Source organism: Sitophilus oryzae, unplaced genomic scaffold (genome assembly GCF_002938485.1).
Source record: "Sitophilus oryzae breed Bouriz unplaced genomic scaffold, Soryzae_2.0 scaffold_1111_pilon_pilon, whole genome shotgun sequence".
Classification (NCBI taxonomy): domain Eukaryota; kingdom Metazoa; phylum Arthropoda; class Insecta; order Coleoptera; family Curculionidae; genus Sitophilus; species Sitophilus oryzae.
The window spans coordinates 1,404,631-1,423,602 of record NW_022145740.1 but is presented as its reverse complement, the minus strand read 5'-3'; the positions used below and the strand labels follow the sequence as shown (position 1 = coordinate 1,423,602).

Genomic DNA, 18,972 nt, shown 5'->3' with positions numbered 1-18,972 from the left:
TTGATGTTTCTCGTAGAATATGGTTTTGTAGTTTTATTTGTAAGTTTAATTTTTGTTTTGTTGTTTTAAATATCATATATTCTGATTTTAGCTCGTTTATGGTTAGGAGATTGTTGTAGCACCATGTTTGTACTTTTTGCAGGTCTTTGTTTATGTTTGTTTCAAGGATGTTCTGATCTGTTCCTGTATATACTAAACATGTATCATCGGCATATCCATATATGATGCCATTTAGTGATTTAATGCTAGTTCGCTGAGATCGTTTGTATAAAGGATATACAGGAGAGATGGTAGATTTCCTCCTTGCGGTATCTCATATGGCGCCATGGTAGTTTTACTTTCAATATTTTCCATGCAAATTTTTTGTGGTCGATTTTTTAAATAGCTTTCCGTCAGTTCTAGTATGTGTTGATTCAGTTTGTATTTTCGTAATTTTTCATTTAATTTGTTAGTGAATGAATAAATGAATAAATAATATGTGTAGTGTGAAAGAAACATAGAAGTGCAGATAGTTAATCCCATGGTATCCCACAAAACTGTATTTTCCTCGTATATACTTATTAAAGTATCGTCTTTTGACCACTCTTTGCGCGTAGCTGCCATTTTAAATTAATAATTCTCTGCTAGAACTATCACAATACGAAACGTAATCGTATTTCGGAAGTAACTATCCGCTATTAAAAATAATATGTATACACTTGAGAGCAAATCGTTGCGTAAACTATTGATAGTAAAATGAATATTCTCCGATAGGTAGTCGCAGACGTGTATCGATATGCGAGAACTACTATCGAGAGGTTCTCGCGAGAGTAATACTCTCAAATGGACAGTTACCTTAACAGAGCTGGTACAAACGTAAGAACTTGACAACGTTGTTTCCGATACGATTCAGTCCGTCCGCCAAAAAAATAATGTATGGAAGGAAAGTATATGGAATGGAAGGGAAACAGATATAATATTTTATGTAAACGGAAGGGAGCTGATATGGAAGGTTTAGTGAGAATCAACTTTTAATCGCCTTGAAGGCTGCTTGACTCTCGGATAAGATGATTATTTATGTTTTCGATAGTTCCTATCTATATGTATAAGATAAGTTTTAGTTAAAGCATGAGGCTCTGTCCAACAAGTCGGAGGAGATTTCGACAGACGATATCGAAAAAATGACAGGCACAACTGTCATTGTCATGTATCGTTGTACAAACTTTAGCAAATATTTTGATCTAAAATTTGATAGAAATCTTGGAGAATTATACAACATGCTGTTTTTTCAACAGGAAACACGAAATAAAGAAATTAATTATCTAATCTTATATTGCAATTTAACACATATTTGTGTATTTCTGGCATATTTTTAGTATATTTTAAAGGCACGAGACCATAAAAGCTACACGTGCTATGTTTAAAAAGACTTAATACTTTTATTAGCAATAATTAGTAATAAAATAGCTAGGTATGGCAATTATATGACGATTATTGATGTATAAATATTTGGTTTTATTAACAGGTGAATTTATTAGGAAATAAGTTTAAGAAATTGGTATAATACTGGGTGGTCACGAAAATAATTTCTATAAATACGGGGTGACCTCAATCAAGTTTATTAAAAGGTTATTAATATAGTATATAACCTTGGACGTGAATGACTAAAGAATACAAAGACACATAACGCCCATATACGGGCTGGAGGAGAATTAGTGTTCTTAGACGCCATTTTGTTGGGGACAACGGATGTGTCAGATATCCTCTTTCCAATCTTTTTTATTCAAAATTAACCCCAGGTAACCCCTGGCCTAACTACCTAAATTATATTTTAAATGACATTAAGTTGACATGACATAATTATTTCACTTATTTAAAATTAGTGTTAGGTTGCAAACATAAATTTTTCTTAAATGATTACGTTTAAACTAAAATTCCTCTTGGCATTCTCTTTCAAGGCCAAAGAAGAGAAGACTAAGAAAAAGCAAAAAGCGGAAAAAATCAACAACAAGCAAAAATTAAACGTTATAGAAGACGAAGATCCGCCGAATTTGATCAGATTAGATAAACAGCAGAATTTTTGCCGCGTTGAGTATGAACTGCTTAAAGGAAAATGCCGGTATTCTTTTGATGTGTTGTGTTGGGAGAAAGCAGTCAAAGTTGGGGAGAATTAATTTTAAGATATATTTGAGTTCAATTTTTTTTTCTTTTAGATTATATCACCGGATAGTGTTAAAATATTCCGAACTGTAACGAAGAATGGGCTTGTATTCGCTCCTGTGTGCGTTGAACATCAAGTTAGTGAACTATCTATAGGGGATTTAACAGCTCTTCAATCGTCTGTGATAGAGTTTCAAGTTTTTATTGATAAGAAAAAAATGGGAAATGCGTAAGATTATTAATATTTTGGTATAATTATTGGGAAACCTGAAAATTGATATATACCCTATTTTGAAGTCGTAGATTACGAATCTGAACTTTTTTCCTGACGGTCTCTTACCGTTTTTCAGAAAAACGGAAAATAATTTCAACATTGAATTTTTCTTTATTTCAGCCCTGTAAAGTAATAATTTCACTACATTTTCATTATATTATAGTTTATCTAAAAGCCACACTTGATTGAGGATAGAAAAATGTCCAAAATTTTACTGAAAAATACTTTTCTTAACAAAATAATGGTGGGTTCATACAACCAAATAAAATAAAATAAGAATAAAATAAAATAAAATAAGAAAGTTGGTTATATGGGATACCGTACATGCGTTCATACAGCCAAATAAAATAACAAATAAAATAAGAAGTCTTTATCTTTTAACTTCTTGTTTTATTTTATGTGAAAACGGCTTTGCGCAAGCTCAATTCTAACCTACAAATATTTTCAGTTTGGATTTAATTTATTTTTTATAATTTCACATAAGTAAAATTTATAATATAGTAGGCAACGAATAAATAAATATACTATAAATAGTAAAATTACTATAAACAATCGTAAAAGTTAACTTTTATCCAGCCTCATCGTACTGCGCATGAGCAAATATATATTTCTTATTTTATTTTATTTGACTGTATGAACGCACACAAATAAGAATTCCTTATTTCTTATTTTATTTTATTCTTATTTTATTTTATTTGGCTGTATGAACCCACCATAACAAAGAAAATTGAGACCAGATGGAAGTTTGACATTTCATATATCCTTCTTTCTCTCTCCTATGTAATGAGAGAGATATATTCTAGATTCTAGATCTAATCTAGAAATTTGAAAATTTGCAACGTTGCCATATTTTGTATTTTTTCGGGTTATTAAGGATTTTAAATAAATTACCTATGGAGATTTGGGGACAATAATAGTTAAATATTCCAATATCCACAAAGTTGCACGAAAGAGTTTTGATGGCATTGGTTTCAACTTCTTTGCGGAAGGGGTTAATCTTTTTTTGATATAATATAACAAAAAAAGATTAACCTCCTCCGCATAGAAATTGAAATCAATGCAATCAAAACTCTTTCGTACAACTTCGTGGTTATATGTAAACAGTCAAATCTCGTTGGTAAAATAGCAGTTATGTATAGGAGCCGTTCCTCCGGTGACCGCCTTTCGTAATCCCAGAGGGAGCGAAATGAATTGCGCTAAATTTAGGTTTAACATTGGCAACGTTGCTTTAAATGTCAGAAACACATAATCCAACATTTTCAGATTGTTTACAAATTTATTTTAGCAAATTTTCCTCTATTATGCATAGAATTGGTTAAAAAAGTAACAGAAAATAGCAAAAACAACATGTTTATTGAATACCTAACAAAATTTGTGCTAGAAAACCTTAAAAATATGAGAAATTAAGAAAAATTCGATGTTGAAATAATTTTTCGTTTTTCTGAAAAACAGCCTGAGATCGCCAGAAAAAAAATTCAGATTCGTAAAATTACCAATATTTTTAAAGCCCCACCTACACCTAACGCTTTACCTGCCAGTTTTGAGTGTCAGTTACAACGGAAAACTGTCTAGAAAACTGACAGCAGTTCTCAAGAAGAGCATTTTGCTCTCTTCTGTGCTCTCCTGGCCAAAGTGCGGGCCGTCTGGCTGCCGGTAGACTAATGCGATCACATTTGTACAGGGTATCCCATTTGTGTGTATTTTATGGGATTTCCTGTTTATGAGTAGAGACACAATGATGCGATTTTCACATTACTTTGCTTCTTTTTTATGAAACTAAATGTGCTACACATAGGTTTGTCCTAGCCTCCTTAGTTTCTGAAATACAAGGAGAATTTGTGATGCGCAGTAGTAAACAGATGTTGAATACAGGTATGATGCGCAGTAGTGAAAGCAACGTCTACCGGCAGCCAGACGGTCGGCACTCTGTTCAGGAAAGTATAGCAAAAGATATATTAAAGAACCAGTTTTCTAAAATTCTCTCTCGAAAACGTTGCTAGCTCTTATAAAACAGCGCTCTAAGTAAAACAGCGAAATCGTTATGGAAATGAAAATATAAAATGACACCAGTCACAAACAAATCGTATATCCGATGAACATGAAAATGCAATAAATTTAAAAACTGCGTAATTTCCTAACCAATCGAAGTCTTTAAATTCAACCATTAAAATTAATTTCGTATCGTCGTATCGTCGGACAACGGATGCATGAAAACCGTTGCAAGATTTCTATTCTAGGTTGCGGATGGAATGTTCCAGGTTCTTGCGTTCTGCTTTAAGTTGTTGGATAACTTTATTTTCTTTGCCTAATTTGTTCAGCTTCTCTATGCATTCTTTGACCAACTTCGAATTGACGGTTACTGAGTTGATCGCTCTTAAGGGTACTTCACTATCGGATAAGATGACTTTTTCTTGTTTCTTTAGTTATTTAGATGACTATTAATCATAAAAATGTATATTTTAAGGGCTAAGGCAGACAAATCAACTATATTTTATGTAAAGGAAATTGACATGGATTATGAAGGATTCGTCGAAGCACGTATCGAAGAAACGCATTTGGTCAACTCCAAATCCATCTCTAGAACGTCGGCTAAGGCTGCGAATATTACGAACGATCAAAATGGATCAGTTGATAAAGAAGGTTCCTTTATGGTATACAGAGATGATTTCAACGGTAATTATTTATTTATAGCGTAATTACTATCTTCTTGCATGAACATATGGATAGCATTATACTTTATAAATTATACATTATTTTTATTCAAAGATAGTAATAGATTTTATTTACAACCACATAAGTAATTCTTGAGGTGCTTTCGTGAGAAAATCCTCCAAGTTTTGCCTGGTAAAAATGCTAGACTCCTTTGGCTTAAAATCTACATTCTGGCCTTTTAAAAAAGCGACGAGTTTGTGATATTTTGATATGTCAGTCTTTTCCCTTAATTCTAGCATTGTCCGTATCATGCTGTACGTAGCCCAAAGAGTAGATGTTTTTTTCTGCCTTGCCATGTCGCTAAAATATGCCATCAAGACTGTCTCCGAAGCAATATTCTTAACATTTCTTTCGGCACATCATTTTTCGTATACTTTCAATGCTATTTCATATCGCCCCCTATTTTTCTATGGAAGTAAACTGGCTTCTGCTCTTTTTGCAGCTTCTGTAAGTTCTCGTGGAGTGCCAATATTAAAGTAGTTTTCATTATTAGAACTTTATTATATATTTTTATATTAGAACTTAAGATGCAGGTCTTATAAATTTTAATTTTGTTGTCTGTTCGCATGAAGAGGTTTGACCACACTATTTGCTTCAGACATCCTGACATGGCCGTTGCTCTGTTTATCTGGCTTCTCAGATCTTTCTCTAGATCATGGTAGTGCGACATATTATCCTAGGTATCTGAATATATATATATATATATATATATATATATATATATATATATATATATATATATATATATATATATATATATATATATATATATATATATATATATATATATATATATATATATATATATATATATATATATATATATATATATATATATCTGAAATCTTACCGGATCTTTAGAGAAAGTTAAGCATTTAGTTTTTTCTGTAGGGATAATCATGTTTAATTATCGGCTTATTTGACAGAATTTATGAATCTGTCTCTGCATATCGTCCTCTGTCTCCGCGATAATGGCTGCATCATCAGCGTAACATCATCATCATCAACCAGCCTGAAGTGTCCACTGCTGGACGTAGGCCTCCCTCAAATCCTTCCACTCTTCTCGGTCCTGTGCCACTTGGATCCAGTTTCCCCTAAATCTCTTCAAGTCATCTGACCATCTTGTCGGAGGTCTGCCTCTGTTTCTGAGAGCATCTTGTCTTGGCCGCCATTCTAGTATTAGCTTGGTCCATCTATCATCCGTTCTTCTGGCAATATGCCCAGCCCAGTTCCATTTGAGTTTTTTAAGCAGATATATAGCATCTGTTATTCGTGTACGCTGTTTTATAACTGTACTGGGTATCTTGTCTCTTAGAGATACACCAAGCATTGCTCTTTCCATAGCTCGTTGGGCTACACGGATTTTTTCTATGGACTTTTTCGTCAGTGTAAGTGTCTCTGCGCCATATGTAAGTACTGGCATAACGCACTGATGGAACACCTTCCTCTTTAAGCACATTGGTAGATCTGATTTTAACACATATCTTAGTTTGCCGAATGCTGCCCATGTTAGTCCTACTCTTCTTTGTATCTCGTGCGTCTGGTTATCGCGGCCAATTGTTATTTCGTGCCCCAGATATTTATATGAATATACTTGTTCTATATTTGCTCCGTCTACCGAGACATTTCCACTAATAACAAGATTAGTCATTAGTTTGGTTTTTGAATAATTTATGCGTAGTCCAATTTATCTGACGCCCGTTTAAGTGTTTTTAGCATATTTTGAGCTTCGTGTATTTTGTCTGTAATCAGCACCAAGTCATCAGCAAAACGCAGGTTATTGAGCATTTCCCCGTTAACATTAATGCCCATTTCCTCCCAGTTTAGTCTTTTGAACATATATTCTAATAGTGCTATGAACAATTTGGGGGAAATTGTATCGCCTTGCCGTACTCCTCTTTTAATACGGAATTTATTTGTGTTTTCGTGTAGCGATACAGATGCTGTTGCATGGTCGTATATATATTTTAAAAGGTTAGTATAACGGGTGTCTATACGACATTCGGCTAGGGCCTTGAATAATTTGTGTTGATCGATAGAGTCGAATGCCTTTTCGTAGTCGACAAATATTAAAATGAGGGGTTTATTATACTCAACACATTTTTCTATTAGGGACTTCACCACCAACAGATGGTCATTTGTACCGAAGTTCGATCTAAATCCAGCCTGTTCTCTTGGTTGATATTGTTCTAGTTTTAGGGAGAGACGATTTGTGAGGATTTTTGTGAATAATTTGTATGTGTGGCTCAGTAAACTAATAGGCCGATAGTTGGTAAGGTTTGTTTTGTCCCCTTTTTTATGTAATAGGATTATATTGGCATTATCCCATTCTGATGGCGTTCTTCCTTCGACAAGACATTTGTTGAATAATATTTGCAAAGCCTTGAGAACCTTTTCTCCTCCTTCTTTAATGGCTTCAATAGCTATATTGTCGTCACCGGGAGACCTATTATTTTTCATAAAGTTTAATGCCGCCGATATTTCATCTAAAGTAATATCTGGGATTTCTTCTGAGCCTTGATTCATCACAGTTGGTATGGTACTATACGAGTTTCTAGGGTTTGGGTTGTCATATAACTGCTGGTAGAAATTTTCCGTAACAAGCAGAATATCTGCTCTATTTGATGTTATCTGTCCTTCTGCATTTTGCAATTTATGAATTAGTGCTCTCCCTATGATTGCCTCTTTTTTGAAAACTTTTAATCCTTGATTTCTCTCAATGAGTTGCGTTATTTTGTTGGTATTGTGGGTTCTGATGTCTTTCCTTATCTCTTTTGATATCTTCTTGTTAAGTTTCCTATAATCATCTTATTATGTTTGTTTATCATAACTCTACGTTCCTTTATCAGGTCTTTATTGTTTTGGGTTAGTTTTGTGTTTCCCTGATTATCCTTTTTAGGACAATTTTCTTTAATAGCTTGCGTTAAAATAGTTACAATGTGATTATTTATATCTTCAATTTCCATATTTTTCATTCTTTCCAGATTTCCAGATTCCAGATTCAGCTGCCATTGCTCTATATTCTTCTGGCTTTTCTGGTGTTACCCATTTTCTCATGGTCCTCTTCCTTATCATTTTTTGTCGTTCAGATTTAAGGTTGAATTCAATTCTAGTTCGAACTATTCGGTGGTCACTTCCTATGGAGAATTCGCCCAATCTTGTACATCTCTAATTATCCATTTTTTATCAGTCATGATGAAATCTATCTCGTTCTTGGTAATTCCGTCCGGACTTGTCCAGGTCCATTTTCGATTTGGATGTTTCTTAAAGAAGGTGTTCATTACATATAGTCCATTTTGCAGCGTGAATTCGATCATTTTCGCTCCTCTCTCATTTCTTTCACCATAACCATATGTACCCACGCATATTTCTGCTTCATCTTCTTTTTGTCCAGCTTTAGCATTCAAATCACCCATTAATATTGTAAATTGGGATTTGATTGATAGAGCTTTGGAGACGTCCTCATAAAAAAAAAACGTATCAGCGTAACGCACCATGTTAACTCTGTTGTGTTCCATTCGATAACCGATATCCATCGAGGTCACCTTTTCTATGATGAGAGAAGTCCATTAAGAGATTGAATAAGAAGGGACTAATGTTGTCTCCTTGTCTAATGCTTCCTGGTGTTGGTATGTCTCGTGTTAGATTATTCCCTGCTTTCACTTGAGTTATGTTATCGATGTTTAGTTTTCTGACGATTTTCACAATATTATCAGGCACTTTTTTCTCTTTCAATATGTTTATAATGTCAGATAGGCGTACTTTATCGAATGCTTTATTAGTCAAGTCGATGAAACAGATATTAGTATTTTAAACTCATTGCTTTTTCTTTAATTTGTTTAATGATAAATACGGCGTCTCTAGTTGATCGATTTCGTGTAAAACCTAAAAAAATGTGTTCCTCGAGTTTCCCTTTCAAAGTATTAGTGAAGAGTTTCATGGTTGTATTGAGGAGAGTTATGCCTCTGTACTTTTCGGGTGTAGATTTTTGTCCTATTTTAAATACAGGAATTGTGAAACTTTTGTGCCATTCTTGATGAGTTTCTGATGTTTCGATAATCTTGTTAAATAACAGTCTTAGATACTTTACTAGCTCGGGACCACCATGCTTCAAAAGTTCATTTGTAATATCTAAAATAATTCTTTCAGAACTATTTTCCGATATGATAGAATTTGCGATAAACAAAACCAGACCGCCCCATTTGAAGTTCAGAGGCTTCGTGAAGCCTTGTAAGATGGAAGGTTCCAAAACTGACGTTAAAAAAGTACTGAAAAAAACTGAACCGGAAATAAAGAAGAAAAAAGGTCCAAAAGAAAAAGCCGAGAAGTCTGTGACCAAATTAAACTTGCAAATTCAGGGAGAAACCTTCTTTACCGACCCCGAAATGAGTATATTTAGCGTGGAGCAGTACAAGGCTAGCGTGCCGAAGTTCTTGGTTGCTGCCTCGGTCAATCGTTTGCTGACTAGAAGTCAGAAAATCGAACTGAATCCTATGGTGGTTAAAATAAAGAAAATTACTGATTTTCCCTCCGAAGTGTTCGACAATACTGGGTAAATGATATTGAAAGTTGTAAAAATAAATCACTAGTTTACCACAATACACCAAAACATTTTTACTTTTAACGCTGTCTAATCTCTTTCGTTGGTAAGTGGAAAACTGTTTAGCCTACAGTGGCGTGCAGTGCAAATTAAAGCAGGGTAAGGTTTGCGAATCTTTATTGGATTAGTTATGAGTATTTGTAATGATATAAAAAAGACTATGATTTTGTCTGGAGTAGGCAACGCCTTTTAGCCTATTTATATGCACGCCACTGGTAGCAATATACTCTTTGTTCTGTATAGATTCAACCAATTTGTTCTAATTTATCTAAGCTCTTTTAATTATTTCAGGTATACCGATATTTTTTGTAAATTTTCCATTCCCTTCGTGGCAGGATGTACAACTATCGAGAAACCAATAGACAAAACGATATATTTTGACGAATCTCATATTTACTTTACGAATCATTTACCTAAAATTAAACTGCTAGAATACCTGGATTCGAGAAGGTTTATAGTGGAGGTAATACTTATTAATACTACTTATTCTTTTTTAATCAATGGTATTTGATGATTGATTTTTAATCAATGGTTCAGCCATCGTTCAACGATGGCTGAACAGTCTTTACTTTCTTAGCAATATCCAGATTATAACTAGCCTTTATCTTCCTAGATATATGGTGTTAAAAGGTATGTAACTTCAGATATAACCCCCAAAATCTTCGGCGAGAATCACTGGGATAAGAACATTGCGAAAGTCTACCCGAACATCCCGAAGGACTACACCAAACAATTCGAAGAATCCCAGCCCGACTATGTACTTTTAGGCTACTGTTCTTACGACCTGAGTTCTTTGTTAAGGAATGTCTGGGACTTCAGAGGAATAGCCCAAATCCATAGCAAAGAATGCACGAATTTCAGGAACATATCCATCAAAAACCAAGTACCAGAGCCTTACACCAGGAGTCTCCCTGTCAATACGATTAACCTAGCGAATATTAACACAGAACTGAACAGTTCATTCAAACCGGTACTCAGAGAGTGGTTGTTGATGGAAAAAGGAACTTCTTTAACTGTAGAAGTGTATTTATTGTCCCCGCAAGCGCCGTCACTGGTGTTACATCAGATACCGAACACTTATAAAAGGTTGATGCTCATCGCTCTCAAAAAGCAAGTGGCCACGCAGTTTCTATCGAAAATTTGGGACCATAACCAAAGGATTATGTGTCAGAAGTTGGATGAGAGCGATTTAATCACTGGGTTCATTATTGATAATGGGAACGACGTAATCATATATATAGAAGGGTTGTCTACAGGCAAGTAGTAACTCAGTAACACTATACAGGGTGTCCCAATATTCCGTGGACATAGAGCTACTACGTATACGAAAGTGCTTCGTTGTTCCGCTAGAGGGCATCAAAGTTGGAAGAAACGGACGCTTTAAACACTTTTCGGTATTTTTTCAACGAGGGCGGTTTAAATTCTTTCTCTCTCGATCTTGTTCTCTCGCAGCCATGACAATCACATATTCTTATACAGAATTGAACGCTCTACAAGAAAGGTCTCTTACAATTTTTCGACAAACCTACTCCTTCAAAAGTTATTCACGGTGAAAGTTAACCATTCGGTAAATTCCTAAATTCTTCAACTTTCTTGACAAAATTATTATTATTTTTGAAAATTTAATGTATTAGTTTAAAAATATACAATTCTGATGGTGTTAAGGTTGGGAATTAAGAAATCTTCCAGTCTAATGAAGTTTAAACCATTTAAGTAGAGCTGATTTATTTTAATAAACATTCTTTAGATGGATTTTGATATTTCTTCTTATACAAGCTGAATCACATATTGTTTTGTGAGGCTCTCTCCGTTTTTGAGAACGCTCACGGACGCCGAGTTGCCTTGGTTCGGTACCTCGGGCACCACCCCCAAAGTTTAAAGTGTTTGAGAGACCACTAGTGCCAGTACGGGTAGCTTTTATACAGTGGAGATACCAGTTGACCTTAGTGAAGTCTCGGCGAGTTGTATGCCGTTCGGATAAGCGCAGCCCGCACACACACCGCCCGGTCAGGACAGCCTCGGTATTTCGGCGAGATCCCGTCTAGCGTCACTGTTGCAGGATGCCGTCCGGACGGCACACCTAGAGAAATACGGGAGCGACAAAACCAGCCCCGGGATTTGGGCGAGATCCTGTTCTAGCCCCATAAATATTCGCGACCCGTGCGTTTACTGAACTACCCTGGCTGTCCCTTAAGAAGATTAATTAATTAATTATTAGCCCGTAATTAGCTTTTCCCGAGAGGTACGTCTTACCGGAGCAGATGTCAGACAGAATCTCTAAGGGCCATCATTCCTGACGACCTGCCCTAGTACCGCGTAGTCCCTCTTTTGCCTGGTCGGCAACCCTGGTAATTTTTAATGTCAATAAAGAAAACTAAGGACTCTCGTCTCCGCAACCGAAGGATACGTCGTACCTGAGCAGATGTCAGACAGAACCTCTAAGGGCCACCGTTCCTGGCGGCCTGCCCTAGCACAGCGTATTCCCTCTTTTGCCCAGTCGGCAATGGTTGTCCTCCCGCGCTTTTAATATCCTAACAATCCCGGCGACTAACTCCCTTATCCCTATAACGCGCCCAGGTAGTAGAGTAAACGCTAATAACAATAAAAATAATACGACCTACCCTCGATCACTTCGGCGGTGGGTGCTTACCTTGTACAGTACGGCGACGATCGGCGGCTGGCAGCTGGTCACTTGGCGGGGCACTCCGGACTCGACTTCACTGTTTCTCGTGCGACCACAAACTGTTTCTTTGGAACTGCTGCAGCCAAGGTACTCGACTGGCGCTCCCCTCCACTCAGCCTGCACTAGCAGAGTAGGGCGAGCGGCGCAAACGGTTCGGTTTTTCGCATTAAACAATAGCGACCAAAACCGATCAAAACTCTCTTACAATATGGCAATTAAATATTTAACTTATTTAATTTAACAATCGGAACACTAATGAAGTTCATTACAATAATGATTTAACAATAAAATACATTGACTGTCATTATCAAAAGAAAATGAAGTCCCTTTTATTCTAGTATTAATTAACACAATATACAGGGTGTCCCAGGAATGAGTGCAGAAATTTTTATGAACTTCATTACAGTTTTTCATTTCCACTTCTAGATAAAATATTAATGTATTCTTCTGACAATTTAACAGCTCTTTCTGCAGTATCATTAACTACTCTCAAATTTTTCACAATTTCTAAGCCTCTCATATATCCAGGATCATTTAACTATTCCGTACTGCCTAACTGCAGAAAACTTGTATCAATATTAAACCGTTTAAAGAATTGTAACGAATTTGAATTTATGAAATAATCAATGTTTTTCTTTATAAACCATTTAAAATCATCCTGATTTTTTAATCAGGCTTCATTTTTAAGAAGCTTTTACGAAATATCGAACTCTTCGTCATTATTCACTTTTAAAGCTTCAACCATTTTTTGCCTGATACTATTATTAATTACTAAAGTATTAGAATTAACTACCTGTCGTGCATTCAGTTTTTTTTCATGATTCAAAATTGTTTATCATTGTATCATGAAAATTGCTTTTTTTCCAAATAATAGATTAAATTTTTTAAAAATAATCATAATTTTGTCAAAAAATTTGAAAAATTTAGGAATTTACCAAGTGGTTAACTTTAACCGTAAATAACTTTTGAAGGAGTAGGTTTATCGAAAAGTTGTAAGAGACCTTTTTTGTAGAGCGTTCACTTCTGTATAACAGCGTTTTCAGATGGAGCGGACCGTCCGCGACTTCGAGCAAGTACTATGAGTTTATATTAACAATTTCACATGGGTCGCGTATGCTCAGTCCGGATCAGTTCGTCGACGGCTATTTTGAAAAAACACGCGGACGCTCCGCTCCATCTGAAAGCGCTGTAAGAATTAGTGATGGGAATACCGGTTCCACATGAGTCGCGTTACAATAGCGACCGTTCCAGAAAAATACCGCGACAAAATACCGCGATTTTGTAACCGAGGTTCCAAAGAGTTGCGGTCCTCGCTAAAAATATATCTAACTTATCTATATTTGTAGATTAATCTAACTTTTATCTGCCACTCATTTTCCAAATACCGAGTTTATAATTGTGTATAGCCAATCTATCTCATTTTTAGAAAAACGATGACATTCCTTGTTATTTTTTTTCTTTATCAATTTTCGTTTAAATAAAATAAACGGCTCATATTTATGTGTATTGCAATATAATATATTTAATGTTAAAATCAAGAACAAAGTCCAAACCACTTTCAAAAAAAATTGTTTATTGGTTTAACCTAACTGTATACCAAAACGTGAGCTTCATTAATTCTCATTTTTTTTTAAATTTGAATATAATCTATAAAATAAATCAATTCATGTTTGTAGGTTTTATACTAAACTTATGGAATGACCTTAATTTGTCCAACTCGCGTCAGATGAAGATTTTCTTCAACACCGACCAAGCATACGAGAATCGTCTCTACAACATTTGCAGCTCGAGTTGCAGTTTTTATACTGTCATTTTGAAAGTACCTTTGCAACACATTTTCAAAGACAGAAGAGTGTATGTTAAGGGAAATGCTCCCTTGTTGTGCTGGAAGGTAGATATTAAATATTAGCCTATGAGCAAATGCAAGATCAAGACCGAGACTACCTTTGTCTTGGTCTTGTTACTAGACTCTTGCAAGTCTTTCATTTTTTAATAGAATTTTGGTAGAGGCTATTTTTACAGAGAAAAATCTTCCAATAAAGACTATTTTAGTAATTTAATGCAAATAAAACTTAACAAAAAGAAACAGAAGTTCCTTAGTTCTAGTTCCTCCAGAGGAATAGTTCCTTTTCGTTGTCAATCAGAACTATTCACAATATGATCTGTATAATTTTTATAATGTGCAAAATATTACGAGACGTGAAATTGCCTATATTAAAAACATAAACGTAAGATTTTATTGCAGATAAAAACAAAAAATTAAAAAAGAAACTCAAATCGGAGTTAAATAATAAAATACTTAATACTGGCACATGTAAATGAAGCTAAATGATAAATATGAAGGTAAAGATTTCTCTCTTATTTTACGAAAAATTGCATTTTCCCCACTTCAAGCTCTTTATTTTTGTCTAAAAAGTCACAATATTTACTTCGTTTTATAAGATATTTTTTAATATGATACGGCCATAGATAAAGCCGGATCTGTCGTCGTGGCCTTGTATTATATCTCGGAACTGCGGACCGAATAGATTCCCGTGAACTAGTCTTTTAATCAGTCCCCCCCCCCCCCCCCAAGTAGCACAATAAATTATTATGAGAGAAGTGTTTTATATACGATTTATTAAAGCGATCTCATACACTGAATTGTTATATAATAAACGCAAAGAACACAAATTTATCATAGAGACAAATGTGTTTTATTATTTTGTTATATAGATGTTTTGGCGACTAATTTGTAAAACATTTTTATAAACATATTCGTTAATATGCTCAGGAACGTTTATATAACAAATCTTATACAACTATTTATGCTTAAGCTAGATATATTTTATAATTGATTTATAATATAATTTAAAACAATTATATGATATTTACAAAACAGCTATAAAAATATGCATTTTAGTTTATTAAAACATTATCGACATGTTTTATAGCAGTTTTTACGACTGATTTATAAAACAATTTGATCTTCGCAATAATTTAGTCTCGACCGCTACTCTAAGAAAACAATTTTATAATTGCTGTTATAGAAACGAATTAAAATTCTTATAAAACGATTAAAAAACCAAAGTGTTTCCCCAAATACAAAAATGTTATTTAGGAAAAATTATAAACCTACTATAGCACTAACCTCAAACTTTGGTTTTGGTCAGAGTTTAAAATATATTTTAAAATTGTGATTTTATCCCTAAAACTTAAAATGTCAAGTATTTCTAACTGGAAGAAGCTAAAAAGAAGTGGACATTTTAAAAAGAAAGTTAAAGATAACTACCAAAGGATTTTAAATTCTTGTGGAAACGTTGACACCAGAGAGAAATTAAAAAAAAACTGTTATATAACACCAGAAGAAAGTGATGCTAGTAAAAATTTTAATTTTTTAAAATGTCTTCCTATGTTATAAGTATTGATGAACCTACTAGCGAATTTAAAAGCACACTTCTATAATTTTATTGTTGTAAATGTGACAGCACCGGAATATATAGACGAATTTAATTGTATTTTGCAGACATTATTTTAAGTAATAAAACAAATATGTTCCGTATAGCATCATTGTAAAACAAATTAATTGTATAACTGCTCTCTGAGCAACAAAAATGTTTTGTTAGCCGACGCCATGATTTTATGTTGAATTTGGACGACTGTATGTCGGCCATTTTATCGAGTCGGGATTTGCAATACAAAATAATCGAAATTTATTGCAAAATAAACGTATTTATAAGAAACGAATTAGTTCCCAATAATATCGGATATTGGACAATGTCGATTTTCCAGTTTACAGGTAATTTTGCAGTAATTTCCTAAAAATTAAATATTTATTATAACTGCAAAAACTTATTAAAATAAAAGCGCCTTAAAATATTTCCACAAATATGGATATATAATATCAGTAAAATTTGCTCCGCAGGAAAATTTGACTCCTGGAGCGTTTTAGGCGATATACTTTTTATACGATTTACATCTTTCTTTAAATTAGCCATATCTGTCATTTAAATAGTATATATGTGTACTTTGCCATTTTAAAATCAGTTTTATCTTGGTCACTATAAATACACGATATTATAATTTTATTCTTGAAAACTAAAACCAAAAATGCAGATGCATGCTACAAAAATATTTTAACTGAGACAAATATGTTATTTTTAAAATATTTATAAATCTGCTTATAAACAGTTTTATTAGTGTTTTATTAATATCTAGTAACTGTTGGAAGCATAGTTTGTAGATAAACTATCGCTTAATTTATAAAGTGCTTATAAAACATTTATAAAATAGATTTATAAACATTTTATAAAATCCGTAATACTGTTTTAAAAGTGTTGTTTGCGACTCTTATAAAACTTGAAAAAATAATTTTATTTTATAAACCTCTTATAAAAATTTAAGGTTATATTACAAATTGTTATGTAGCAGTTTATATAACTGATATAAACATATTTGTGCTACTTGGGCCTAGCTTCCTTTCTTTCCGGGAGCGGTAAAATACGGTTGGCACTACCCACTCTCGCCTAGCATCGGGCTACGATCGCGCTGGCCGATCCGTCGCCGTCGCATATTATTATATCTCGGTTCTCGGAATAAGTCCTGAGGAACTAGTCTTTTAAGAAACCGGGAACTAGTTCCTTTTGTTCCGGGGTCGGAATAGTTAATAGGAACTAGTCCGTTCACGAACTACACACCTCTAAGCTGGTGTATAGGGCGCTATTGACAAACTATCTCTGTTTTAGGCTATTACAAGACTCCATCTTTTGTTACACTCCCAAACTCTGACATCAATGCTACGGTATGAGCTGCTGCCATCTATCGAAGAACTGTGCAGTTTAAATTTGGAATACGGAGTTCCATTAACGTGGAAACTACCAGAAACTGACGATACTGCCAGTACAAACACATTATAACATTAAAAAAATAAATGAAAATATTAAATGTCATTTTAGTGTATATATTTTGCTTATCTTCTTATCGAACCTCTACACCCTAAACTCAATCCGTTTTCCAAAAATCAGCTTTTTACGTCAAGCGCTTTAAGCAGGATCGTGATTAATCGATGACCAAATTTTTCGAAACACCCTGTATACATTTTTAAAAAATCTTAAAATATGTAAGAAAACAAAATAAAATATACGCGTTTAAGCGTTTTTTCGGAAACTTGACCGTTTTTTAAATAAAAAATATTGTAATATTTGAGGGCTGGTTTCACCCCCTTGGAACTGGAATTTCAAAAAATCCCTTCTTATCGAACCTCTACACCCTAGAATCAACCTGTATGCCAACATTGAGCTTCTTACGTTGAGTGGTTTGAGCAGGATCGTGATTAATCAGTGAGTCAGTCACTTAAGGATTTTATATATTAGTATAGATTAGATACCCTTATAATTCCCTTGATACATAAATAACTATAGTCTGTCCAACGAGAAGATCCTTGACAGTGATAGATGTGTCTGTCATTTTAATTTCAAAGTAGTTATTTTATTTTACAAAGAAATAAGTTGGTACAACTGGAACGCATAGCAGGATATATTTAAAATTTGATTGACAAGATGACAAGTGATTACTTCAAAATATTGTGAAAAAAACTGTATAAAACTGAAAAAATGTAATTGAGTTATTTTATTTAATAAAAACGGTATGTGTTACTACATAACAAACAAGAACAGGACACTACATACCAAAAAAATATAAAAAAGAACTATTATTTACTTTCAAGCTTTATGAAACTACCCGCATTTATGATTATATTTATCAATATAACTTATGTACAAATACAAATTTGTAATATTCCACAGGAATAAATAAAACAACATAGGTAAATAAAACAAACTATTTTATTAATAATAACACCTACCAAATTTTATACCTTAAAAGTTGATTAATTAACTTATTAATTATTACTTATCTTAATTTTTTAAACCAGTACCTTTTGACATTATTTTTCTGCAGTACTAAAATCCATTATTTACCTATCGTGTGATGTCGATATTTTACAGCTACTCAGTTTTTAGTATGTGTTTAGTTTGATCCTTCTACCATATACGAGATGCACTTATCTACGACGAAATGGTATACAAACTTTATCGATGGCAACTTCATTGGTGTATAAGACTTTCTGCCTGGGCAGCGAGTATTAACCATAAACTGTGTTCTGGCTGTGCTCTGGGTCTACAGTTAATTTTCACTCGATTTTTCCTCCACTTGACTTCAAAAGACACAAAACACACGTAATAATACGAATCAAAATGCATCATCTTCCAAAACGCAGGGTATTTAACAAAAGTTGACACAAAATTATAACCTATAATTTGGCAAGACTTTGACAAGCGTCAAAAATGACAAAAATCTAAAGGCGAGTTCATACGCATCGGCGTTCGTTTGTCGTTCATCGTTCCGTCAAACCAATAAAATTGAATTACAATCTGTCATTTTTAAATAAACCAATAAAACTGGTTAAAAACAACAAGACACGACGTATGACGGATTTATATTTAAACCCATCCATAGATAACTTAAAAATTATTAGAAACTTTTTTTAGTAAAATAAATAGATTGGTATGGGACGTCATCTGTTTT

At 33.8% G+C, this 18,972-nt stretch overlaps 2 protein-coding genes across 4 annotated transcripts in view; one reads left to right on the top strand and one right to left on the bottom strand.

The window, feature by feature from the left end:
• Positions 1-12,602, bottom strand: part of LOC115881852 (venom acid phosphatase Acph-1-like) — a gene marked incomplete at its 3' end in the record, with an annotated part of 41,554 nt that extends 28,952 nt beyond the window's left edge. Inside the window, exon 1 of the mRNA XM_030899553.1 lies at positions 12,376-12,602. The remainder of the gene's footprint in view (positions 1-12,375) is intronic.
• The window catches only part of LOC115881837, a 32,094-nt gene extending 14,758 nt beyond the window's left edge, over positions 1-17,336 (top strand). For 2 of the 3 annotated variants that reach the window (XM_030899536.1, XM_030899543.1), the window contains 5 exons: positions 9,275-9,677; positions 10,017-10,188; positions 10,339-10,981; positions 14,085-14,299; positions 17,133-17,336. In XM_030899536.1, the coding sequence (XP_030755396.1) occupies positions 9,275-9,677; positions 10,017-10,188; positions 10,339-10,981; positions 14,085-14,299; positions 17,133-17,303 (1,604 nt within the window). In that variant the 3' untranslated portion in view covers positions 17,304-17,336. Of the gene's footprint in view, positions 1-1,816; positions 2,139-2,192; positions 2,369-4,877; positions 5,087-9,274; positions 9,678-10,016; positions 10,189-10,338; positions 10,982-14,084; positions 14,300-17,132 lie in introns of those variants that run through there. The other variant, XM_030899531.1, reaches the window with a different exon arrangement.
• Positions 17,337-18,972: the final 1,636 nt, after the last annotated feature.